Source organism: Oculina patagonica, chromosome 11 (genome assembly GCF_052425735.1).
Source record: "Oculina patagonica isolate OP01 chromosome 11, crgOcupat, whole genome shotgun sequence".
Classification (NCBI taxonomy): Eukaryota; Metazoa; Cnidaria; class Anthozoa; order Scleractinia; family Oculinidae; genus Oculina; species Oculina patagonica.
The window spans coordinates 12,247,955-12,275,773 of record NC_135768.1 but is presented as its reverse complement, the minus strand read 5'-3'; the positions used below and the strand labels follow the sequence as shown (position 1 = coordinate 12,275,773).

The 27,819-nt window shown below is 37.9% G+C and overlaps 1 protein-coding gene across 6 annotated transcripts in view; it reads left to right on the top strand.

The window, feature by feature from the left end:
- The window catches only part of LOC144630312 (uncharacterized), a 61,244-nt gene that overhangs the window by 5,064 nt on the left and 28,361 nt on the right, over positions 1–27,819 (top strand). For 3 of the 6 annotated variants that reach the window (XR_013566502.1, XM_078488658.1, XM_078488654.1), the window contains exons 2-8: positions 1,458–1,528; positions 4,507–5,069; positions 14,519–14,616; positions 19,184–19,253; positions 19,962–20,008; positions 20,958–21,015; positions 21,298–21,390. Coding sequence is in view for 5 of the 6 variants with exons in the window: in XM_078488658.1 (XP_078344784.1) it covers positions 1,483–1,528; positions 4,507–5,069; positions 14,519–14,616; positions 19,184–19,253; positions 19,962–20,008; positions 20,958–21,015; positions 21,298–21,390 (975 nt within the window). In the remaining variant the exon portion in view is untranslated. Of the gene's footprint in view, positions 1–1,457; positions 1,529–3,438; positions 3,487–4,493; positions 5,070–14,518; positions 14,617–19,183; positions 19,254–19,961; positions 20,009–20,957; positions 21,016–21,297; positions 21,391–27,819 lie in introns of those variants that run through there. The other 3 variants (XM_078488656.1, XM_078488657.1, XM_078488655.1) reach the window with 3 other exon arrangements.

The window sequence follows — 27,819 nt, the reverse complement described above, 5'->3', positions numbered from 1 at the left end:
AAGATAAGAAATATGTATTAACCCTCGGACGTACAAGGGGGGGGGGGGTGGATGCCACTCCCCCCCCCCGTAAGGTTTTTTCCCAATTTTGAAAAAAGCATTTACCCTACAATGCTAAAACTTTCGGTAGCTGTTCATTCATCCTTTGCGGAAATTTTGATATGTCAACCATGTGCCCATGGTATATGATGGCAATGTCATAAATACAAGCAGGTCTTGCCAAAAATCGTCATTTTTAACATTTTTCTTGATATTTTTACAGTTTTTTAAAACAGAAATGTAAGATTTGTTTATTTTTACATTCCATAAGCATTCTAGCTTGATTTTGCATCAATTTCTGTTATTTTGTGACTTTCTAAGAATATGTTAAAATCCAAGATGGCGGATCCAAGATGGCGGCTCTTATGACGTCACAGCCAATAAAAATTATGTCATCTTGTAGAGTAAGCTAAGGGCTTTCTTCTCAGAGCAAAATAATTTCGCTACGCCTTAATATAACGAAAACTCCGGGGAGGGGTTCCATCCACCCCCCCTCCCCCCTTGCACGATGATGGGGGTATGAGTTTGCTTGTACGTCCGAGGGTTAAGTCTTTAAACGTATGTAAATGTAAGGAAAAACACAGTGAAAAAAGTCCTTAATGCGCTAAAAAAGAAAAAATATAATTTCAGTTGTCAGTGACAAGGCGTCCTAAATTGCAGTAAATTGGTGCGTGTTTACAAGATTGAGTTCCCGCTGTTAGGACTATTAGTGTGACATTTACATGAGCTTATCAATAAAGCCTTTCGAACTACAATAATTTTAAATTTTGTTACCTATATGGTCTGTAGGTCAACTGGAACTCTTGCCTTTCTTTCAAAGAATTCAAGTTTTCATGCCGGCGTAATGTCCACGTTCTGGCTTTCATAACTTGTTAACATATCGATCGTAAGGCATGGATAAATAAAGTGGAAGAAGCCAAAAATACACAAATTGTGTATACGCATGTTTGCCAGCAAAACAAGTTCTCGGCTAACATAAACAGAAAAGTACAACCTGCAGCCGAACTGATCGTCTTTAATTTCTTCACATTTTTTGAGGATGTTGCAAAGCACGGGTTCGGGTGGCCTGGGTACCGTAAAAATGTTCCAGGCGTTGCACCTGAAGGTAAACTTGAAGGATATCAGGTAAGAACACCATAAACTGGAAGACTACAAGATTTTCTGAGGCAAACGTCTTCTTTTAAGTGGTAAAACATATCGATCGGGTTTAAGTTAAAAGTGACCCCCAAGGAAGAATTTTTAGGTTCAGATCCCCCCTCCCGCCCAGATTTCCCAAGCCAGTAACCCCCCCTCCCAAGAGAATTTCCAGTTTGCCATCCGTCGGGGAGGTGTGTATTTTTTCTGGAATAACCCAATGCCCCATTGTTAAATTTATTATGAAGGTAATCTTTGATTATCTTTGCTTAATGATTTTATAGATCACAGAACAATGGATGACTCAATATGTCTGTCCAAGTTACAAGTTCTCTAAACCAGGCTTCTACAGTTGGTAAGAAATCTGTGTTTGCCATAATCACTGATACATATAACTTTGGAATTGTACTTTACTTTTACTTATTGAATTAAAGCCCTGGCTAGAGTGTGAAAGGTACCAGCAGAGTTTTTCATATTATGAAATATAATTTCCATTCAGACTTGCATTTATAGATTGCAAGTCACTCATATTATCCATGTGTGCACAGCCAACTACATGTAAAATGGCAACAAGAGTGACTTGCAATGACTTTGTTCGGGACCTATTACTTGATGGTCAAAGTTAACAAAGTCATTGCAACTGCATGCAACCAAACAAAGCAGTACAAGTGTACCATTATGTCTTCGATCAGCACGGACAAAGTGTGTTATTCACTAGGTATTCAGTAATCTGTATACACATGCACAATGGAGCTGTCTCAAAGAATTATCAAGGGACACTCTGAACTACCTGGTATCTATAAGCAACTAAATGTGGACCTTGCCAAGGAAACATTCAGTTTTGTCAAACCTGTTTTAACTCACATAAGTCGATATTGATTGTGCCGCTCTGTCTCATGTTTCATAAACGTTGCGAATGGTTTCGATAACTTCATAACTTCAACTTCATGTGTCCTGACGAAAGATTGGTATCTCTATACTTTCAAAATATGCTGTTTCGATTTCACTTCTTACATCTTATAGAAGCAGAGGTACGTATCACTCTTGCCGTGCAGCAAAAGAAATTACGCTCGTGACGGTGCTTGTTTATAAACAATTATTGGATGAGGTTTTTGTGATATCCGGAATAATCAAGGTCAAGGTACCGGTAAGTGTTATCAGCCAAAGCCGAAAGCTGAGGCTGATAACACTTACCGAGACCTTGATTATTCCGAATATCACAAAATCCGAATCTAATAACTGTTTTATTATGCATTGTTTTTCTGGTAAAGAAAATAATGACAACGATTTCAACCTGTTTCAAAACTTGTGCTAATTATTCTGGTTTGTTGTTCTGCTTAATTCTGAATGCTCTTTCCTCAAAGTATTTCGTGAAATAGTTCTTTCCCAATTTATGTCAGTCATGTTGTGTTTTCTGAGAATCTATCATCCAGCAATTTTTCACCTTTGGTCAAATTATTTCTAAGTTGAAGAAGCGAATAGACAAACTATGAATTTCCTTTGCCACCAGATGCCTGCCACATTGCATTGGTTTTGGAAATCATTCACTGCTTGCGCAACCTACAGATTAGTAATTAAAATAATCTGCTAGCAGATATAAATTATTCACTAATCTGTAGGTTGCGTGGATTCCCAGAATTAGCTGTAGGATCTTAGCCAATAAGAAGACAGCTAGTGACTACAATGTATAATAATTCAGTATAATTGCCTTCGGTTGTCAAACAAATTAAACATCCCATCACACATTGAAAATTTCCGAAAGTATTCGCCCGTCATAACTGCAGTGAGCACGAGAGTCTTTCACCACTTAAATTAACTTTGCATTGTGAAAGTAGAGATTTCTTTTTGTTGTGACGCTTTTGTGACAACGAAATATAAAATCACTTTCGGTGTGTTAATTGTCAACAGACAGTAATCACTTTAATTTTTGCTTGTGGTTATATTTCGCTCACAAAAAATGTTCGCAAGAATACTCGGCGCATCATTTAAATTTGTATCATGAATTGTTTTTTGGACTGGGGTATTTTTTGCTGTCAGTGTAAACACCTTCGAAAGCCTTGTAGAAGCAGAGATTTATTTCTTGTCACCACGCTGAAACATCGAAGATAAAATCATGCACGCTGTTGGCGCGTGTTTATTCAATAGACCAAACAATTCGCTCACAAAAATGTTGCAAGCATACTCGGCGCATTATTTAAAACTAAATCATTTTTTTCCCTTGTACTACAGGTTTTTTTCTGTTACAAACAGTTTTGTAAACCTTGTAGAAGCAGAGATTTAATTCTTGTTGTGACGCTCCTGAAACATCGAAAGGTAAAATCACGCTTGACAGCACATGTTTTAATTCACTAGATCAAAAAAAAAACTTTCGCTCGCAAAAATATCACAAGCATAATCGATTTATGATTTAATCTAAATCGTAAATTGTTTCTTTGACTACAGAGGTTTTTGCTGTTAAAAAAAACCTTAGTAAGCTTGTAGAAGGGAGAATTATAATTCTTGTGAATGTTGGACGCTCCTGAACAATAAAGAAACACTGTGAGATCACGGTAGCTCTGTCAGGACATGTTTCAAGAGATCAACAAACAAAAACCTTCGTTATATTCTTTTGCCGTTATTATCACCTTGATTTCAAACAATGTTATATCCTTATTCTTCCAAACTATCAGCTAACTCTTTTGAAACTAAACAGCTTGAGAACTTTCTAGACTAATTATTATCACTTTCGAGCGACCAAGTGAGTTTTGAGTTGGCTTCGAAAACCAGTTTTCACGGAGATGCCATTCGTTAGGCTCATAAATATGCACGAACCCCACTTGACATAATTATGTAATGAATTACCCATTATGTCTGTATCAAAGTTGTCATGATACATGTAGACATCAGTTTGATTTGTAGCTTTTTAAGGATTACCCACCTTGTAATTAAAAGTACACGTATGACTTACAATGTAGATTCATGTTCTTCACTCATTAACAACTGCTCTGTAGTCACACTTAATTACTATCGGTATGTCATAATGTAGGTTTTTATCCAAATGTAACTAGCCTGCGTAGCAAGCGTTCCCATATAAATTTTCTACATTTTGTGCGAAAATTGGGGTGAAGGCATGGGAGGGGCAGCAGCCTTTTTTCCTGCCACCACTCTCTCCTCTTGCTGTTTTGCCCTCCCTCAATTTTTACACACCCAAATTATAGAAAGGTTTTTGGTACAGTAATAGCTTCACTTCCCTTTAAAATTTTGGCTTTTGAGACCTCCAACTCCTTGGAATTCCAAAGACCTTTATTTCCTGTAACAGCTATTTTCTTCTTACCATTCAGTTTTTATCTTCAGCTATGTCCCCGATTACAAATTACCCTCAGTCGCCAAATGGTGGAACTTTGGAGCCATTTAGTTCTCGTTCTAAGAGAGCAGCTTCTCCTCAACGAATCAGCAATGGCTATACATCACCCAAATCAAACTCAATCTTATCTCCAAGAAAAACATCCATGAGGTTTTTCCGCCGACCCACCCTTGAAAAGAATTCATCTATCGACTTTCCGACACAAGGAAATGAGAAGAAAAAGCAATTGACACCTCAACCAAGGGTGGAAATTATCTACAAAGACCCACCATCAGAAAATGAATCTGATAAAGATAATATGGTGTCCTCACTGAAGAAGGCATTTGAAACAGATGGAACAGCACTTCTACGGCTATCATCCACGCATTCTGGAGACAGATCACCTTCTACCATCTCTGAGGAGTCTGTACCTTCCATGGGGCCGAGTCACTGTCTTGATGTGAATATGAATCGCGTGTCCACTGCCTCGAGCTCCAGCCATACAGAGAGGGTTGTGCAAGAAATTGTTTCTACCGAGCAGGCTTATGTAAAACATTTGCAGGAGATCATTAAGGTACTGGCATGATTGAGTTTTAATAATATTACAATTACTAAAAGTAAACATGAAGGTCTCAATCTCTATTCTGTGAGCTGCAGATTATTCACTCACTGACAGTAATTTCGTTATCTGTCACGTATGTTCACATACTTTTAGCTATACAATTTATTTTGTCTTTTTCATGTTTATCTCATTTCTGATTATGAGATACAGAAAAATATGATTGGATAATGTAGATACACTAAGTACCAAAAAACCCAGGAAAGTAGCCGATGTATAACAAGAAGCTTTAAGCAGCTTATAACAGGCGTTTATTGTTTAACGACTTCATTCATATCTTTGGCTAGAAAGGCGAGGCACTGCACAGGAAAAATCTTTTGAGAAACACACAAGTCTGATGTTTGCGTGAGTCACAGAGTTTGGTGTGTGTGAGTTGAATTTCCCTCATCACATCATCTTTATCTGGCTGGATAAATTCCTGCTTAGGGATGGACCATTCTTTTTCGAAGGGGAGGGGGAGGGGTTGGGAAATTTTCCTGGGCAAGATTTTTTTCCACCTTCCGGTTGTGCAAGAATTTTTTTGATATTTTTCTTATCTTTTTTGGCTAGTTCTGGAGGCCATGCGCACTGTGTTGGTGTACAACGGCGTAACAAAATATGTAACGCTAAATAACGAGCTAGAATGCAAAATTCACGGACAATCATAATAATCTAACAACATAAAAGTAAAGTAAATTTCATGTGCATTTATCTGGTGATAAGAAAGTGGCAGAAAATCCATTTATTTAGAATTTACAACAAAATCAAAACATCGTACTCGAAAATTATAGCGAAAACAGGAGTGAACGCAAAAGACATTTTCGCGATTATTTCTGCTTCAACTAAAATTAGACACAAAAATCTTGAAAACTGAAGTGCACATAAGTTGTAGAATCCAATCAAAGGCGTACTTCTTATCAAATTTCTTCAGGTTCGGAGAAAGAACTGATTTTCTAGCGTTACATTGAAAAAAAATTTACGTAAAGTTTTGGTTGCATGGGTGATCACATTTCAATCCAGCGTTTGCGTTCAGCATTTCAATGGTTTGTGTCGTTCGTTTCTATCGTTTCATTTCCATCGTTTTTGTCGTTTCAATGGTTTTTGCCAATGGTTTCAATGGTTTTTATCTTTCCTTGCAATCGTTTCTAGCGGTCGTGATGCTCAAAATAGCATCTTACGAGAACGCGCTAGAATAACAAGGTTTAATTTTCGGAACCCGTTCGCAAGAACGCGTACACTGCGAATAAATTTTTACTTTATGAAAGAAAATGAATTATTAAGTTATATTTTTGGGGGAAAATTTGAGTCAAATTACTCGAAAATTGCGAGAACAAGATGAGATAACTAGATAAGACATTTCGCTCCGACACGTATGGATCGAGGTTTTAAGTTCACATGCTGGTATGCATGAAAAATAGGAGTCGAATAAATAAAGATCGTAGCCATGTCATTATTTTAAACTGCATTATATGGTTAGATAAATATTTTCTGATAAAAAACCGATAGTTGCATAAGAAATTTTAGATGGAAAACAATCGATAATAAAATTTCCCAATATGAATGAAACAATATCAAATTTCCACCGAAATGCAAATTTGTCAATGTTTAAAAAAACACGGCTTCCAACTCAGAATAGAACGCAAAATAGAACGCAAAATGTTTTTGGATCCAAAAAAGTTATTCAAACAAATGTCAAATTTGCTTTTGGATGCAATAAAATTAATATTGATTCTTTGTGCGCTTAATTAAGAACACAAGACTTAATTATTCGTGTATATTTTGCAGACACCGCCAGACGCTTCGTCTCTGTTCAAAGCCGTCCTTTTAAAATCGCAACCTTTTCTGATAAAATCACCAAAGTTATTGAATTTTGCCTCAAACGATCAGTTAAACAATTGTTTTCAATCAAATCCACATTTGAAAACAACATTTACCAAACCGAAAGAAAGAAACGATTCAAACTACAAATAAACCAAACAGACCAAACGATTCAAACCATAAAATTTATAAAACGAACGATTCAAACCATAGAAACGAACGATTCAAACCATATAAGCGAACGATTTGAACGACAGAAACGAACGATACCAAAACGTTGCACAAACGCTAAATGCTGGTTTGGCAAACGCAAGTTGGAAGCGTTTCAAACGATAAAACGCTACAAACAATGACGAAAGTGTGTCGTTCGTAAACGAAAATGTTACGCGGCATGTAAAGAATTTTGGTGAGTGAACTAACTTTTTCTTGTTTTTGAGGATACCTAAACTTCGAGCCAGGATCTGAGCCAGGATTCGAGCCAGGATCCGAGCCAGGATCCGAGCCAGGATCCGAGCCAGGATCCGAGCCAGGGTTCGAGCCAGGATTCGAGCCAGAATTCGAGCCAGGATTCGAGCTAGGATCTGAGCAAGGATAATTACAGCAAGGCGCCCATAAGACCATAAGTATGACCACTTTTAATTAATTCACATTCTTTCGTGCAGACTACCCAGAGGCCGAGGAACGTCCCGCAATAGACCGTTTGCATTATGACGTAAAAGCGCAAAGACTTCTGGTAGTTGTAGTTAGGTTTGCGGGAAAACACCATTTCTGCCCTATGATTGGCTAAGGGCAGCCAAGCGTGAAGGTGGACATCCAAGACTTTTATTTTGATCTGAAGTTGAGCTGCAAAGTTTACGCTCCTGTTGCTTCGAAATTTGTTTATACATTTATTTTTTTAGTTACCTGTTAAAAATTTAGAAAACAGGATGATAGCTTTGGAATGAAAATTGACTGAGTTCTGTGTTTTAACCAAGACAAATGTTGTTCGTGTTCAAGTAAGTTTAATATGTACGTTGTGTGGCGGAGTTGACTTGCTATAGAGATTCATTTATCGCAGCCGACAACTTCTCTTCGTAAATAATTTTAGCCTAATATCACAGCTTCAAAAAAAAAGCGCACTGGAAACAGATTGCTTGAAAGGACGAGTCGAGGATATAACTAAATTTGTGTGAAATCAAGTGAAAGCAAGGCAAGCCATTGACTTTGTTCTTAATTGATTTTCAGACGTTCAACAAACGATCGCTTCCATCGATCACAGGTGAATTATTTCTTCACTAAAAAGCTTAGAAAATTTACCATATATCATGATTGCTCGACGGGACGGTCAGTTCAATTTATTTTTACAGTGAGACAAAGAAACGAGTCAAATAATTTTCCTCGTTCAATCGAGCTTCATCGATGAATCATGAAGGGTCAATCATAAAGGATTTTCAAGCTGATCAATCAAAACTTCCCTGTGCAGGTGAATACAGATCATTTGTTTTTATCTTAAAATTGTATTTTTTCGTCAAATAGAGAACTGTAATTGCAATGTTCTTTAACAAAGAAGTTTTCTTGGTTTTTGTACTGAAAATGTCAACTCGTCGAGTAGCAGTTGTGGTTTCAATCCGAGCGAGGGCCGTGCGAGCAAATATAATTTTATTTCCATAATCTTGTTGATGAACGATTACTTGTGCGACTCGAAAGGTGAGCCTCAAAGATTTTTACGAGTGTAGAAATCATGTACTGTGCTCCCCCATGTTAAGAAAGGGTAAAATATTGCGTCTTCGTATATTACTTGAAAATACCTGGTAAGCAAAAGTTTTAGGAATTTAACTAAATAACCGCGCGACTGAGACTTGGAGGAAACACTCGTTGAAACTTCACTACAAAATGCAACCCAGCAAATATACAATTTCTTGCATAGCTTTTTTTTCATTTTAACGGACTTTATTTTATACTGAGAGGTTGTTTTTTGCCCTTTAAATGAAGCCACAGGGACGTCTTCTTCGGTGAGAGTAATTTTCTTTACCTCCATCACGATTTTCTTGGGCAAGCGAGCTTGATGACGATTCAAAATTTCCCGCGAACCTAACTACAACTACCAGAAGTCTTTGCGCTTTTACGTCATAATGCAAATGGTCTATTCACAACAGAAAACCGCAAGCGGGCAAGATCGAAGCTGTGCTTTCTCATGGATACTTCAATTTTGGGTTTTTATATTTTTTCTGCTTACCTACACTCGCAGATATCATGAGATTATTGTGTACACTTTTCACTGTCAAGCTTTTATGTTTGTGTGTGCACGTGTGTTTGTTTGCGAAGATTTATCGCTGTTGACTTCTCAGCGCGTTGAAATTTAATTTCAACGAATGATGCACAACTTTTCGGAACGGCGCAGCGACTAGTACATGTATAGCTTGATTTTTCCCTTCTGAGAAAATAATTGGCCCCCGAGCATTTTTCTCGTAAAAACGCGGGATGGTCGAAATTGAACGGGACGTCGATTCAGTCTAGCTGCCGTCAAGTTCTCGAAAAGCAAGCGGGAAAAGCTAAAAGTCATTCAAGGAACCGTGGCTAGCGACTGACAAGTGTATTATTTACTTCAGATACCGTAAATATTTCGTATTTGGGACAAATTATTTTAGCGTGAAATACACCAAAGAAAAGGTGACTTGCAAGTATTATTTTTCATAAACATTGTAATTGTCGGTAAATATTGTTTGCACGTAGCGACAGAGTTGGCGTTTATCTTAACTTTACAACTTAGCTGTTGCTGTAAGTTAGATCTTTTGCATTTGCAGTTGCCACTTGTACATAATAAGTCTTGTATAACCACGACGAAAATATATCAATCTCAACGCCGGTTACTGCGATGTAAAAGTAAATCGCAATCGCAATAACAAGAAACACAACTTTATTTATAACTGCGATCATAAATACATGCGAAATGTTCCCTAAAATAGATCGTGCTCGCAATAATAGGAATCGGAACGCAACAACTTTACTTGTATAACTGTAGTCATACTGATGCAAAATGTTTCTGTGAAAGCTAAACCGATAACTCTGAATCAAAACTTTATACTCTTAACTTACAGATTGTTGCCCGCGGGCCGATCGAGAATACCGTCAATTGCGTCGAACTGCAGCAGTAGAGGGGATGTCTATAAATTTTAACGTCAATATTTCGCATTTTGGAGTTACCATATTTGTAGCGTAGGATTTCAAATACAAGCATCCATGATGACCATGAAACACGTGCACTGCTTCGATCTTCCCTGCTTGCGGTTTTCTGTTCTAATTACGGGAACGTTCCTCGCCTCTGATTGGATAGTCTGCACGAAAGAATGTGATATAATTAAAAGTGGTCATACTTTTGGGCGCCTTGCTGTAAGAATGGGACTAACTATTAAGTGCTCCGGTTAGCCTATTAAAATAGCGTTCGGTTAGCCTCACTAGCACTCTGGTTAGCCTAAATAGCACTACGGTTAGCCTACTTTAGCTTGGGTTGATGCGGTTAGCTTTTATAATAGGGTTAGGGTATCTATCTGAAAAAAGGATGGATCCTAGCTCTGATTCTAGCTCATTAGTTTATTTCCTTGTTTTTAGGTTTTAACCAAGCAAACGAGCATTTAAACAAACAGTAATGCAACTTGATTAGATAATGAAGAATACATCTGTATGATTATTACAGTCATATTTATTCTTATTTACAAAATATACAAGGGTAAAGTCAGACATCGTTAGAAATTGTGACTTGTACACCAACATCGTGCGCATGGCCTGGAAAAATGTGACCTTTCACGCGAAAACATACACTAGCGGCTTTCTAGTAAACGAGTGAAATAAACGACTATCGAACGGGTTTTAAACGAGTCTTGAAGTCGTTTGAAAGGAGTTCCACTGAAAGTTCAAACGGGTTACGACTCGAACGGCTCATGAATTATTCCGAACGAGTAGCCAACCCGTTTGCAAGGCTCACGAAAAAAATAATGTTCAAGCGGCCAGTCATGAACGGCTAATTCGGCATTCTTATAATTCTGAACGATTGACTGATTAATTTATATTGTGTCATAAAAGCTAAGCCGAACAAAAAAACTAAGAACATTTGATACCGAGTTTACTATTAAACAAAACTTACAGTTTTACGTTTTATTTAAAACTTAAGTAATATTCAACAAGTTTAATACTAGAACAATGTTTCGATGCTTGACAGTGTGCAAACGTCAAGTGCTTTTGATTTGAGGTCGAGAAAAAATTACCTGGAATCCACTGTCGACTCGTTCCTGCAAACAAGCTCTCTCGCTTGAAAAAAGCGAACAGCTTTGCTCTTTCAATTTGTAAACCGTCATCTTCATTGAACATTTTTCTTTTTCCAAACTTCACTTCAAATCAAAAGCTCCCTGTGTCTTGTTTGTTTGTGCGGCATATCAAAGTTTTGCGGTTTCGCAACTTTCGCAACGTCTCGGGTTTCAAATAATCCCGCACGTAAAGCGATAGTTTTGAGTCAATTTGAGTCAACTTTGTTGAAGGCAGAGTATTTTACTGTTTCAATAAACTTTATACGCGTTGTAAAACCCAAGATATTACTTGTTTTGAAACTTTGCCGAGACTCTTGATCAAAATGCAAATCAACCTTGTCGCACGTGGGCTGAATCTGCTGAATTTGCAGACGGTCACGTAACTATTTCTGTTAAACAGTCACGGTGCTTTTTCTGCTTTTTAGCCATCTTTGCTTTATAACTAGACTTGCCACAAGTCGACCTCACAAGTTTTCACAGTGAATAAGCGAGCGAAGCGAGCCTTTTAGGCCGCGAAGCGGCTGTGCGAGTGACGAAGTCGCGAGAGGTCGACTTGTCTCGCTTAAAGGGTTTTCGTTTGCGTTTCGCGCCAAAAATGGGGAGTATCAATTTTCAAGTGGTGCGTGACTTACATCTGGCATCTCGGATTTCGTTGCAAGTCCTTGACTCGAATGGCGGAACGTATTTTTAGACTCAACTCCGACGAAAACAATCGAGTTTGTGTGCGTTTCTCCTGCCTCCAGAGAGCAAATTTGGCAATGCAATGACTCTCATCGATGAATACACATTTTAAATTGTTTTTTAACCGACAAAAAATGTGCCAATAGTTATTAAGAATCGCCACCGGACTTCCAAACACCAGTTTAGATTTGAAATCTAAAATATCCGCCAGTTGCTGTAGAGCAGTCGTCGCCAGCATACGAAGCTGGGATTCCAGAGGCAATAAGGTTCGAGACTTGAACTAAAAGAAATCAGTGAAACGACAACTAAAACAATGGCATTGGTATCCGCACCAAAAAGGAGTCGAATGCGTACGGCGCGAGCTCAATGGTGAGGCTTTTTCCAGCTCCGGTTGGAGCAGAAACAATAACATCTCTCCCAGAAAGATAAGCTTCTATTGTTTTTCGCTGGTAGTCATGCAAACTTGAATAACTGGTGGCCTTGACAGCATCATCTATCGCTTTCGAAATTGACCCCATGTTGAATGTTTGACCGCAAGTCACGTTTCACTGCGCTTAATCCCTTGTGATTGACACTTCTGTCATAAGGGCTGCCCTGATTGGTCTACGCTCAGCGACCCGTTTTTGGGTCGCTAAAAGTGGCGTGATTCAAGTACAAAAAGTCCTTCGTCCCGGCGCGCCATAATAAACAAGACGAAGGACTTTATTGAAAGTCTACTTTATAACATTTGATTATCGATACTCGTTTTATTCAAGATTTAAGTTTCATTCAGCAACTGTCCGAAAAATGTTTTTTTGACTTGATAAAAGTCAAAGAATGCAAATAACAAGCACTTTTGATTAGAGGTTTAATTTTACATGTAAAGATATCTCCCGTGGGAATACACTGTCGGACGTGAAAAATCATTTTCTCAACCTTCCGGGAAAAACTTTCGATTCGCAGGCTTGAAATCAAAAAATTAAGGCCTGTGGGGACTCGTGGCGGATGGAGGCTTACAAAGTTTTTGACTTTTGCATTTTCACTTCCACCCTTGAAGAAAATGAAAACGCATACAAGCAAAGTTTAATACTCATGCCCGCTCGGCTTCTTTGTTTACTACGACGAAATTTTTATTTTATTTTTTTTATTTATTTATTGATAATCAACACTTAACAAAATTAGAGGATAAGACTTAACCTATACTTATGTGCAATAAATTTTAACTTTACAATTTAGTTTCTCAAGGCCCTTTTTTTTTTCTTTTTTTACACCGTATACTAAAACATACAAAATTATAGGTACAACAGGAGAAATTACTTTACCTTACCTAACTTATTACTTAACTTTACTTATTTTAGACGTTTTCCTCAAATGCTTTCCATTTTTTGCTGAACACGTTAATCTGATTTGTCTTAAAAGCGATATATTTTTCAGTTTCGTATTTGATTTCTAAAATTTGTTTGAAGTGATCAAATTTGGGTTTAATTCCTTTTCGTTTACAGGTCCAAAGATACGTTTTTCCTAAAATTATTATACAGTTTACCAAGTCCATTCCCTCCTTCAGAATTCCAATAATAACATCACGTAACAAAAGACACCTGCAACTACCAAGCCTATTCAAAATATTAACGGTCACCGTATTCCAAAAGGACTTTGAAAAAGTGCATTCAAACAAAAAGTGATTGATAGTTTCTCGACTCACTTGACAAAAAGTACAGTTAGGATTTGTTACGTAGCCTATTTTTTAAAAACAGGCAGTCATTTGAAAAGAGAATAGAATTTAACACCTTGTATTGAAAGGAGCGTACATAAGGTTCGCTTGCTACCCTCAAAGGTAGAAGGTATGCCCATGAAATTTGATCTTCTCTCAAATCAAATTCTAGACCGAGTTTATCCCATTTGCTAGGTTTTTCATATTTGAGTTTTATTAAGTGACAATAGTAATTTCGACATTTGTATTTTTCTATATTAATAACCTCCTTAGAGCCAGGCACATTGCCACGTAGGTTCAGTGGGACTGATTGTCTTAGACCAGTCCAAACTAAAAAATTTGTATTTGATAAACCTTGTATTTTCATGGTATTGAAAGACTCAGTATTTGTCTTATCAAAAAGCAGGTCCTTTGTAAAGACAACACCACCACACCGACGAAAATTTGCTTCCGCAAAAGACGCTAAAGTAGCTAGTAAATAAGAAATACCGTAAGGAACGTTTTCGAAAATTAATTATTTTTTACCGAATGGGCGACCAAGTCGTTCGAACCTAATTATTTTTTTACCGAACGGGCGACCAAGTCGTTCGAACGAGTGGATGTGTTTACTAAACGGTTGACCGAAGTCGTTCGAACAAGTGCAAATTTTTTTCAAACGACTAACAAACGGGTTGTAAACATGATCCCGTGTAAAAACGGAAAGTCGTTAGTGTACGTTTTCGCGTGAAAGGTCACAAATGTAAAAAATTACTACAAAATAAGTGAAAATAAAGCCTGATGGCGTTCATGGTTCGAGTGTCAGCACTGTAAATATCATAAAAATAATAATTAAAGTATAGTTAATAACTGAAGTACAACATACTGGCAAATTTTACAGAAGACTAGTTACTCAAAAGAACTTGTTCTATAACAGGGTGTAACTTTTACAACTGTTTTAGATATTTTACTATTTCCAGGGTTATCTGACTAAAATGAAGAGAGAAAGTTCCCCATTCTATGAACAGGATGTCAAAGATCTCTTTATGAACATAGAGGAAATCTATGAGTTTAACAAGTAAGTAATAAAACATTTAAAAATATGCAATAATTTCTCTGGAGATGGAGAGAATTCAGTGGCACTGATAGTACACCAACTGAAGTATTCAAGTTTCTAAAGCTGCATGTGTGACCATCTACATACGGTATTTACTCGAATAAGTGCCCGGCCCCTCCCCCGAATAAGCGCCGCATTTGGGACAAAATAGTTAATAAGCGCCGCCCCCGAATTAGTGCTGCAATCCCGATGTGGCGCTTATTCAAGGAATTCCGTATAATATTATCTAAAAAAACCACTCAGTACAACCCAACTCTAAAACAGCATTGGAAATTATTTTCTTTTCATCAAAAGTGATCAATGTTCTTCAGTTCAAAATGATTATTTTTCACCTCTTGCCCAAAAGTTTTATATCTAGAATTGTTGCAATACATAGTTTTGTTGTGAAGGCCTTGCCTACAATTTTAGTGACATTTTGGTAAAGTGAGGAAAGAGACAAAATGGTGACAAGCAAAAGACGTTTCTGTTTGCAACTGTAAAACTTTTGTACAGATAGAAAATATATCGTTAAATTAGAATAAAAGATTTCTTAGTTGTGTCCAAGTTTTAAATCAGCACCACCCTCAAATAAGCACTGTCCTTGAATGAGCGTCGCATCCAGTGAGGCGCAAAAAATTTAATAAGCGCTGCAGCACTTATTTGAGTAGATATGGTACAGTAGTTCATTTGGCGAAATGCTTACAACAGCTAGGGAATTTCTGGGACTTTCTTCATTCAGGTTCTTTCTTACCTGTCACCTTTTATTTTACTTTGTTTATTCAGTGACGTCTTGAGAAGTTTTTTTATGAATATTAATTAGGCCTTTGAGAATTCCAACCAGAGATGTTTCCGTAGATAAGCCGCACCCCCGATTTTTGACTTGAATTGGGTTATTCCAGAAAAAATACACACCTCCCCGACGGATGGCAAACTGGAAATTCTCGCAGGAGGGGGGGTTAATGGCTCGGGAAATCCGGGCGGGAGGGGGGATCCGAACCTAAAAATTCTTCCTCGGGGGTCACTTTTAACTTTCACTCGATCGATATGTTGTGCTACTTAAAAGAAGAAGTTTGCATTGGAAAATATTGTAGTCTTCCCGTTTATGGTGTTCTTACCTCATATGCTTCAAGTTTACCTTCATAGGTCCTTTTATTCATGAAGAACCAGCGTGTTATAACAACAAATTTCGTTACGATCGTTCGACCGATCACGGAACGCCTGGAACATTTTTACGGTACCCAGGCCACCCGAGCCCGTTCTTTGCAACATCCTCAGCAAACCTGCGAAGGAAAGGCGATCGGGCTGACTGCAGGTTGTACTTCTCTGTTTATTTTAGCCAACCCGAGAACTTGTTTTGCTGGCTAACATGCGTATACGCAATTTGTGTATTATTTGGCTACTTCCACTTTATTTTCCATGCCTTATAATCAATATGTGAACAAGTTCATGGAAGCAAGAACGTGGGCATTACAGTATGTGGCCCTTGGTCCGCGAGTAAAAGTTATAAATATATCTTACCTGAATCAAAGCCCGATGGGCTGAAATTTTTCTTGACGATAGATTTTATGTCTCTCTTTATAATTGCAAAGTGGCAACGTCCTTACTAAAGTATTTTTCGTGTAATTAAAAAAACAGTGGCCGTGCTCGCAGGTCCTTGGTCCGCAAATGTGGTCCTTTATCCGCGAGTCACGTAAACAGCCTGAAATTTACTGTGAATCGCGATAATTTTTTAAAAAGATGCAACATTTTAGCAATATTTAATCTATTCTTTACTATTTTTGACATTTTTAAGCTTCAGTCTTGTTGGAAGTCGTTGTGAGGTGCGAGTATAAAACAACCCGTGTATTTTTCAGATTTCTTACAGACAGAAGTCTCCGACACAAACCCGCATCTTTATTTCTTCTCTTTATAACTTTCCAAATTAATTTTGAATTATTTGACGCGAGAATAAATGCCGTAGCGCCCATGTGCGCACCCGGTGCTTATTGTTTTTACTGAATTATCGTTGTTTTAAAACAATATTTTGTTCACAGTAAAAGGTCACGGACCAAGGACCCATGTGCGAAAATTGTTTTTAACTTTTATTAGTCGCTAAATCGAAAATTTGCAACTCTGCAGCAAATCTCTTCACAGCTGCTGAAATCAGTTGATCTATTAACCTGTTCTCCAAAAAAACACGTTTTCCCGTTGCGTTTTATCTATGCACTAGCTTAGTAAACGCGACCATATATGCATGTAATTCATGGACCCGCGAAAAGTTGAAATTTCAAGAAAGGCAAATCATTTACCTGTCTGTTGACAAGCGTGAATTTAGCACCGTAACCGACAGTACGAAAGCTGAAAATTTGACATACCAAAGAAGAATAGTCAAAAAATCATTGGTAACATTCACTTTTTGCCGAAGTTTAGTTATTGAGGAAATATTAAATCATATTCGAAAAAGTCGCGGACCAAGGACCTCACGGACCAAGGACCACATACTGTACGCATGAAAGCTTGAATTCTTGAAAGAAAGGCAAAATATCCAGTTGACCTACAGATCCATATAGGTAACAAAATTTGAAATTATTGTAGTTCGAAAGGCTTTATTGATAAGCTCAAGTAAATGTCACACGAACAGTTCTAACAGCGAGAACTTGATCTTGTAAACACACGCCAATTTAGGCCGCCTTGTCGCCAACAACTGAGATGATAGTCTTTCTTTATTAGCACATTAACGACTTTTTTCACTGTGTTTTTCTTACATTATTTTAGATAATTTTTAAGACTTAAAAATTTTTATCTTGTACTTTTGTTGTGGTACGGAAAAAGCAAGTGGCATTTTCGAGGAGAGTGTACCGGAGATCACTCAAACGTAACACGCGCGATCAAAATAATCTGATTTGAAATGTTGAAATTTGGCCCGCAGAATTCGCGATATTACCCCAGTTTTGAAAATTATAATAAACAAGGATCTTTTGGACGAAATGTTGTGTCTTTTCTATTGTCTGTTGTTTTCAGTTAGGGCCTTTTAAAAAAATGGAAATCCGGGCGGGAGGGGGGGTCTAGCGATCTGGGAAATCCGGGCGGAATGGGGGGTCAAAAATGGAATAACCCATTTAGAGGAAAAAAGTGCGGCTTATACAGTATTGTGCAAAAGTAATGCAAACGAAATTCGTCGAAATTCGTTTTTTGTTCTCGCGAATTTTCGTCGAAATTTCTTCGAATTATCGAGACATGTTTCGTTGCGCTCCACGCGAAAAAATCGCGAACTTCGTCGAAAATTCGAGACTGCGAAATTCGAAATAGCGAATTTTCGAGGTAGACAAACAATGACTTATCGAAATTCGAATCGCTGCATGTAGCTTTCACTCGACCATAGTTAATAAACTAATGCGAAGCGCGTTCCATCAAGGTCGTAACAATTTAATAAATTATTTGAGCCGTGACAGAGTAAAATATAACTGAAACATTGCTTGGGGCAAATGAAAGTTCCTAAAACTTCAAAGAACACCACTGTAGAGGCTATATTTGCAACATAAACAAGCGCGATACTAATGTTTTCAGAAGCCGACTTCGAAGAAACAAGACAGGGGTTAAACAAATAAAAGGTTTACTACTGAAAACATTTCAGCCTCTTTTGGATGTGAGAAAACTTTATTTATACCTTCACATAACTCAAACGAATTGCCTTGAGTAAGATTCTTGTTTACAGCTGTACATATTATGGTATATCAGTGAAAGCACATGGCGCGGCGACCACAAAGTTTACAGGTCGATCGTACAAGAAACTTTTCGAACATCTTACCTTGTAAAAAAGGTCCTACTTCTTGCACGCAAAAGTATCGAGAAAGTAAAAAATTTTTCACCGCCTCCATATCTACTCTTTCCTTCGATCTAGTGGCTCAATAAAATGGTGAAACATACGCCAACACACGCTCGCCATGTGACTTGTCCGCCATGTTGAATGTTGACACACTTGCTTTCGGCACGTGGAAGTCTGGGTTCAAGTATCACGGATTCAATATCGCGGATGTGTTTACATGTGCGATCGAAAAGAAGAGTATAAACTTTGCCACTTAAACATAGAAAAGGAGGAATCAAGTTTTATCTTTGAATCACAGACTAAGGTAGGGGGCTAATTGCTTGGTCGAGTTTTAAAAGGCTTTCTCCGGTAATGCTTAAAGTGAAATAAAACGATCTGTCATAAAACAATGGTCATCGTCTTTTACTGTAGTTTGAATAGCAGCACCTCAAAGAGACATTCTTTATAGTCATGAAGCAGGGCAGAGCCATAGCTTTAGAAAAGGCCAATAGACATTCGAACACAGCGAATTTTCAAAGTCAATTTCGAGGCAAGCGAAATATGCTCGCGAAAATTCGCGACGTTTAAAACAATAGACGAAACGAAAAGTGCTACTTTTTCGCCGAAAATTCGCTTCGAACGAAATTTCGCAATTTTTTCGTCGAAAAGCCCCGAAAAGTTGCGAATTTCGTTTGCATCACTTTTGCACAGTACTGTACATGGATCTTTACGGTATGTACATGACTGTATGTGTTTCTTTTGAAGGACATTTCTAGCTGAACTGGAAACATGTGGTGACGATCCTGTGGAAGTAGCAAAACAGTTTGTCTCCAAGGTAAGCAAGAGTGCAAATTTATTAGAAAGAAAAAGAAATTAAAATCTGCGTTTTAGGAACGCCTTCTACATTTGTGAATGTGTTACACTGTTAGTCCTAAGCTACAAGACATGGATTTGCATTTCAATAGAGGTACAAAAATGTAGTTACAGTCAAAAATAATGATACATGCATACAATAGGATACATGCATTTGGCCATGCAAAAAAAGAATGTTCATGTAAATCTCTCATTGTGTATCTATGACAGCCTCTTAAGTGTGGGTTTTGTGTCACTGAAGCAAAAAAGTCTGTGTCCGAGGCAAGTGGCCCACATAGCCGGAGCTTATTCCGGTTTCCGTAGCATTAATAAGCGACTAGGAGTATTGCTACTCCCCCCTGGATGGGATGCTAGTTCATGGCAGGGTTACCCCCTAGCAATAAATTCGCCAGTACCCATTTATACACCTGGGTGGAGAGAGGCACTGTGAGATTAAAGTGTCTTGCCCAAAAACACAACGCAGCACTCCGGCCAGGCCTTGAACCCGGGCCGTTCGACTCAGAGTCGGACGCACTGACCATTAGGCCACCACGCCTCCCTAGGGTCACTGAAGCAAAACACAGTTCTTAATACAATGTTTAAATGTCCATTGATGTAAATGTCATTTTTATTAGAGTTCATTCTTTCAGGTTTAAACTTACTCTTTTCGTGATTTTCTGTTATTTTTTAGGAGAAGGGCTTTGTAACATACACAGACTACTGTACAAATTACCCAGTGTAAGATAAACTAAAAGAAATTATAAGCTCATAAATAACAAGGGACAGTCAGTGACATACAACCAGCCATACAGCCAGCCATACAACCAGCGGCCAGCCAGACAGACAGACAGACAGACAGACACACAGACAGACAGAAAGTCAGTCAGAAAGGCTAGACATTAAGGATAGACATTAAGATTGTCTGCATGAGCTTTCAAAATTAATATTGAAAGTCTTTATTCATCTTTATTCTTTATTCATCTTTATTTATTCATCTGGGTATACATGTAGTTGCATGCTCAAAGGTCAGGGTGGAACAAGATTACATTGTATATTAATAAGCTCTGAGTTCCATTTCCATTGCAGTCCCCCATTACCTAAATACACCAGTAGATGGTTACTGAGATAGAAACCTCCATTGATTTTTAATTAGTTCCATTGCTTCATTGCACATTTTACACGCCTATGTTTTATGTGATCAACGAGATGATTGCATTGCACAGAATGGAGAGCTAGGCAACGATTTAAGTGAGCAGTCAGAAGTTAGGTTTCTTCTTTCTTGGTTTTTCATTACTTTCAGTAAGAACTGACACCTGCTGGGGTGGGTGACTCCTATCAGGAATCATCAGCTCAAAGTCATGCAGCTTAACCTACATGTATTTCAGCTTCAAATCATTATTTCTGTCTGCAAGTGCTGGACAATCTTGTTAAAACCCCTTCAATAGAGAGACCAAAAGTAGCAGACCACCACTGAAAATGAACATGTACATGTACATGTACCACATGTAAAGCTGACGGAGTAACCCTATTTATAATAAATATTTAGGCTTCTCTCTCTCACATGTGGTACATGTGTACATGTACATTGTTATGATAGATCCGTAACTGGCATGTATTATTAAAACTCCTTTAACGTACCGGTCTTTGCTGATGTTATTTTAACACTAATGTTGTTGTTTCCTGATAGGTCTGTAGAAGTACTAACAAAGTCTACACAGAAAAAAGAGACAGCAGATTTTATAAAGGTAAAATATAATTATACAGTCATGTACTATAAGCTCAGTACATGCATAAGATACAATCATGTACTTTCAACTTGTTTGTTCAAAATTTCTTCTTTCATGCAAATTTGTTACATTCAGACATTCGTTCCTTTGCTTGTTTGTTCATTTCTTTGTTTTTTTACGTTCATTCATTCGTTCATCCATTCTCCTTCCATTCTTCCTTCATTCCTTGCATACATTGTATTTACATTACATGGTCTTGTTTTAATAATTTGTTTATCATGATTTCTTTCTTTTTTTCAGAAAATTCAAGTTGAATTAGGCCATTCCCTTCCTCTTGGGTCTTATTTGCTGAAACCTGTGCAAAGAATCCTTAAATATCACCTACTGCTGCAGGTAAATAAATACTTATCTTTATATGTACAGTATGAACATACGCCATCCATCTTCGTCCTTGGGAGAAAAATCTTACTTGATCTGAGCTAAGGACACTTCCACACTGATACATGTATACAGGCTTACAAAGATCAGATGAGAGAAAGAACCAATCAGACACAGACTTCTGTGTGTACAGGGAGTCAAGAGTCCCTATATTTCCCTATAATAGTTTAATGTCCTATAATCCCTACCAGCCCTATACTTTTAAAGGACCTCAGTCAGCTACACCTTGAAATCCGTGTAGCTGCTATTTTCAATGTCAGAGAAATAATGAAAGTTGTATGATAAAAGTGAAATCTTATTTGCATTAATTGTTCTCTGGTTTTTCCTCCACCACAAAAAACAAACACCCCAAATTCCAATTCAATCTTTGATGCATGTACACTTTCAGACAAACCTAGTCAGCCATGCCTTTTATTTCACACAACATGTGTCATGAAAGAGATAGCTGTGAAGTAGCTTCTGGCAGACATTTTCAAACTATGCCCATGTGTCATGGACAAATTAATCATTAAAAACTAAATACATTTTGTTCTCTTTTGAAATAGTCACATAATTAATATCTTCACCTTGGTGTTCTCTGCGCATCTTGTGAATGAGTGAAGCTATTGAGGCATAATTTTAGCTCTGTTATGACGAAAATGCATCAAAATCCGGTACCATGATACTGCCCCTTTAATTTGTGATATGCTGAGCTGCGTGAAATATAATGTCAAAAATCACAGACTAAGTTCATTTAATTAAGACTGATTTAGAATAAACCAAAAAAAGGTTTGCTTAGGTTATGATCGACCTTGTGATGGTGGTTGTAATGAGGAGGCCTAATCCAAGGGGCAAAAGTGACACAGGAGTTACTAAACACTAAAACATGCTAACACATGCTAATTAAACACTAAAAAATGGCAGTGACAATGAAAAGTTGTGTATTTCCCAATATGTAACAAGGTGGCTGGTGAATTAATGATAGATAAAAAATCACATGAAAGTGACCCAGAGTGCAGCAAATGGCATCTCTGAGTGCTCAGATTCTTGAAATTTCCTGGACCCTCCATTAGCAAGGCACAGGTTTGATGAAAATATAGCTCAATGACTAAATCACACACAAACTGCTAAGATTGATGCAGCAGAAATGGAAAAGAAAAGCAATCATAACGATCTATTCCAAAAACTGACAGCAACATTTACAGCTGTTGGTTAGGGGACAACACCACTTCCTCCCCTCCCCCAACCTCTCCCCTCCCCCCTTGGAAGGCTTCAATAAGGGCAAGGATTTCCTGTGTCAAGTAATTTACGAACTGGTTATAAGGCAATAAAGATCAATAAGTATTTTTTGTTTTAAACATGTTGAAAATACTTTTTAAAAATCCCTATATTGCCCTATATATTTTTTAAAAAAAATTCCCTATTAATTTTTAGCCCTAATTATTTTCACAAGAGGCCACTTGAAGCCCTGTATGCAATCAAGCCTATTGGCCCATTATGCCAGAGCTTATCCCGGTTTCAGTAGCATGAAGCAACTTGGAGTATTTCTACTCTCCCTGGAATCATGGGATGCTAGTCCATCGCAGAGTTACCCCCAGCAGTAAATTCACAGTGGCGTTTTCCATCAACAGCAATGGGCCAACGAAAATTGGAAGAAGAAAGCTTTAAAAGTAGTGTGATCGACTGTTTTTTAATAACGTGATGAAAAAAAATTGGATTAATAGCTGGATGCGTGATTTGTTTTGAAGGAATGTCAGACGTTGCGCTCGAGTGATCATAAGTTGAACTGGTGAAAAAATAATAAGTTTTATTCTGCGGTCACAACTCTTTAAACTGTTCTTTAACTGGCACAGATTAAACCCTAGTGAAGTCCGGCTATCAAAAAAAGACTCTGCTTTGCTGACCGTCGCAATAAAACACAAAAATAAAAAATACAAAGGGATTATGCTCAGTGAGCTGTAGTCTTTCTGAGTACACTGCTTCGTTTGAAATGTACATTTTTCCGTTAAAGATCGATAAACAGTTAAGTTTTATTTGGTAAAGACAAAGAAAAATCTTAAGATGTCTTTGCTGTTTAAACATTAGATTTGACAAAATTTATGACAGGATTAATTTAATTTACTTGGCGGATAAAACGCTTAGAAATGCGATAGTTGACGTTGTCTTTTCGTGCCAAAATCAAGTGTCATGTGTGTATCTTTGGTGTTGCACTCTACCTGTTTCCTTTGTATGTATGGCATGGCTTTTGTTTATTAATCCAATCAACATTCGTTTATTAAATCCAGGCTCATTTGATTTTCCATTTCACGAATAGATTATTCAAACTGCTAACGAAACCAATTTTAAAAATGCTTCGGTAAGTTTAACTGTTGTTCACTTAGCGGTATCATGTGCAGTAAAAAATTTTGACCTGTGACCTGTGACCTGTAAAAGAAACCTGCCGGTATTTATTCAATTTAGCGCCCAGGCACTTATTAAATTTTTGGACCTTGAGAGTGGGCGCTTATTCAAGGTGGGCACTTATTTGAGGCTGGGCGCTTAATAAATTTTCACCATTTCAGTAAGTAATAAGTTTATTTTTCGTACTGCTCCCCAACTTTCCATTTGCCAGTCTTAATGCTACACAAATCAAGTTTTTTGCGCTGCTCCCAAACAAACCAAACCCCTTAGTCCCCTTGCCAATTTTTTCCATTTGCCATTCGCTACACAAATCAAGTTTTTTGTGTTGCTCCTCAACTAACCGAACCCCTTAGTTTACTTGCCATTTTTGAGTTATTTTTTCAAAAATAGCTCTTAGTCGTTGTGATGTTCCGTGTAGTCAGTGGGTGGCTCTGTCAACGAAGTATGTTTGTTTGTCACACCAATCAGATTTCAAGTACTATCAGAGAACCAATCAAATTGAAGTTTATAAAGGGGAAGCAATCTGACAAAGTTATAGTGAGCGATTTCGTTCGAAGATTTTAGATTTGTAGGAGACGGAATTGGTGAGATGTGAATTAACCCTGGATTAAAAACGTGTTTTTTGTAACGCTCACCTCCTGGGGCTCTCCTGCTTACAACACACACGCTGTCAGCAAAAGGCCCAACACATAATTGTTATTCGTCTTATTCGAGCATTAGTTTTAATTTGAAGAGGCTAGCTTTTCTGACCGTGGTAAAAATTACATAAAGCATTTGCACACAGCAGATTATTATGATGTTTAATAATACTGTGGGTATATTTACAAAGAGTCGAAGAAATGAAAACTGGAAAGGAATCTTCTTTAGATTCTCTAATATTACTGACTCCGCCGGCGCCAACTCCCAACTTCAAACCGTCCGAGAAAGACGGCGAACGACGAGTTTTAAGAATAAAACTGGTAGAAACCGAACTAAAAACTTCTGCTCCGCCTAATCAAAGTATTCATGATCCCATTGCAAGTGAATGTTGTCAATGATTATTTCAGACGCAAGTATTAAATAAATCTTGAGTTTCACTAGCCTGAATTTCAGACGTCCCTTTCTGGTCGCTATTGAAATTCAGGCAAGAGTTTCCGTAAATAAAACCGGTTCTTAAATTTGTGTTGTAAAAATTCTGTAGTCGGCAAACGAAACATTCGATGTGAAAAACATTGGAGCCGTGAAGCCTTCCTTAAAGAAACAAATGGCAACTAGACGCGATGACGCGACACAAGGTTGCATTGGAAGTAAACGTCTTTTATTTAATTCTTGTGAATTTGCCATAAAGTTTTTAAAACCTAAATTCTTCTTGAATGAAACTTGTCTTCATTAACACAGGTAACGGCATCAATTGTTTTTACAGCTTTAGAAAAGTTATACAATTCTTTTTAAAACTGGCGCTGTTTATAAAACTGGCCAAAATTTGCATATGTCAAAAGTAATTTGAAACCTTTCGAATAACTCCAGCGTAAACCTTAATTTAACACATTGCTGCACACAAGTATCCGATTGAGATCCTTTCATACACATGTAACTGGGTTTTTCAAAAGAAAACTAAATGACGGAGTGAACTTTAAGATTTAACACTTGCATTCTAAATCATGGCACAAACGATCGTTATGTGTGACACTTCAGACGTCCTTCATGTTTGTCCAAAGAACGCCTGATTGCAAGTTATGTTTGTCCATTTTTTTTCGGCGGGACCGCGCTAATTCCAACTCGGTTATTTGTGCTTCTTGCTCATTTCACCAATTCAGAAGTGGCGTTTGTGTTTATACCTTTAAAACATCTCGTTCAAACATTAAATGAACCAGTATAGGTATTAACTTTGCTGTTAAAAGCAACTACCATTGGAGATAAACTAATAATAAAGCCAGGATCCGAGCCAGGATCCGAGCTAGGATCCGAGCTAGTATCCTAACCCTAACCCTATTCCCCTAACCCTATTATAAAAGCTAACCGCAAGCAACCCAAGCTAAAGTAGGCTATTTAGGATAACCGGAGTGCTATTCAGGCTAACCAGAGCGCTAGTTAGGCTAACCTGGCTCGGATCCTAGCTCGAATCCTGGCGCTGATCCTAGCTTGGATCCTGGCTCGGATCCTGGCTTGAATCCTAGCTCGAATCCTGGCTCGAAGTTTAAGTATCCTCCTACTATCGATAGCAAAAACAGAATAAGAGCGTGCCATTCCATGACAATTTGATAACTCAATTAGTTCTTGTTTGTTGAATAAAATTTACGTTGTGAATGAACCAAAATCTTTGTTGAACAGTTCTGACAAGAAACAAATACTGCAGGTGTACTGCGCTTTAAAGAACTTTCCTGGAGAGAGTGGTTTTTGATTTGATTCGTTTATTACTTTTCGTTCAATCAAACTATTGAGCGTGTTAAATGGGGACGTGGCTTTTTCGAGAAAAACAAAGGTATCATGTTACAAAAGTGAGAAAAACAATAGTATCATGTTACAGTGTTTGACAAAAAGCCAAAAGTATATAATTAAATTAGTTCTAACTTGTTTTTCAATTAAATGATGAAAATCTACGTATTGAATAAAACAGTTCTGATGTATCAAAGTGCACGTAAAAATATTTTGTTTTCAAGCAAATTTTGTGCAAAAAACTCCGTGGGCCGCTATACACAAATAGCTCAAGCCATGATATGAACCATCCCAACAGGACAATCACCCAGTCTCACCCCAAGCCATCCCATAAATTGAAAAAATAACTCCTGCACGCTTAGCGTGCCTATGTTTTCCATTTACCAGTCTTAATCATTATAAGACTGGCAAATGGAAAAAATGGCGAGTAAACCAAGGGGTTCGGTTAGTTGGGGAGCAAATGCTACGCAAATCAAGTTTTTTGTGCTGCTCCCCAACTAACTGAATGCCTGGAACAGGCTAGGCACTGTTAAGGTGCCTATAGGATACAGGCTAGGCACTGTGTTAAGGAGCCTATAGGATACAGGCTAGGCACTGTGTTAAGGAGCCTATAGGATACAGGCTAGGCACTGTGTTAAGGAGCCTATAGGATACAGGCTAGGCACTGTGTTAAGGAGCCTATAGGATACAGGCTAGGCACTGTGTTAAGGAGCCTATAGGATACAGGCTAGGAACTGTGTTAAGGAGCCTATAGGATACAGGCTAGGCACTGTGTTAAGGAGCCTATAGGATACAGGCTAGGCACTGTGTTAAGGAGCCTATAGGATACAGGCTAGGCACTGTGTTAAGGAGCCTATAGGATACAGGCTAGGCACTGTGTTAAGGAGCCTATAGGATACAGGCTAGGAACTGTGTTAAGGAGCCTATAGGATACAGGCTAGGCACTGTGTTAAAGGGACCGTGTCACGAATTTTAGCCAAACTTAGGCACAAGAAATGACCATCAAATTCGTTTTAATATATAATATAACCTCTTAAAACAGTGAAGGAATATTTAAATAACACACCAAATGCAAAAGAAGGCACGGATGGCCAAAAGTGTCAAAGATTGAAACGGATTGCGATATGGGTTTTTGAAATGTGGTCCGACGGAACCGTTTTCAAAGTTAATCTCGTTTTCTTGTAACATTAAATTGCAACGCCCGGGAGACACATTTTGCTGCTGTTAAGGTATGGTTTGTCATTTAGAAACATTGAATTAATTTCTTAGTTTCATAGGGGATAAAGGACAAAATTCAATAGCAAATCATTAACTTAGCCGTGACACAGTCCCTTTAAGAAGCCTATAGGATACAGCTGGCTAGGCACTGTGTTAAGGAGCCTATAGGATACAGGCTGGGCACTGTGTTAAGGAGCCTATAGGATACAGGCTGGGCACTGTGTTAAGGAGCCTATAGGATACAGGCTGGGCACTGTGTTAAGGAGCCTATAGGATACAGGCTAGGCACTGTGATAAGGAGCCTATAGGATACAGGCTGGGCACTGTGTTAAGGAGCCTATAGGATACAGGCTGGGCACTGTGTTAAGGAGC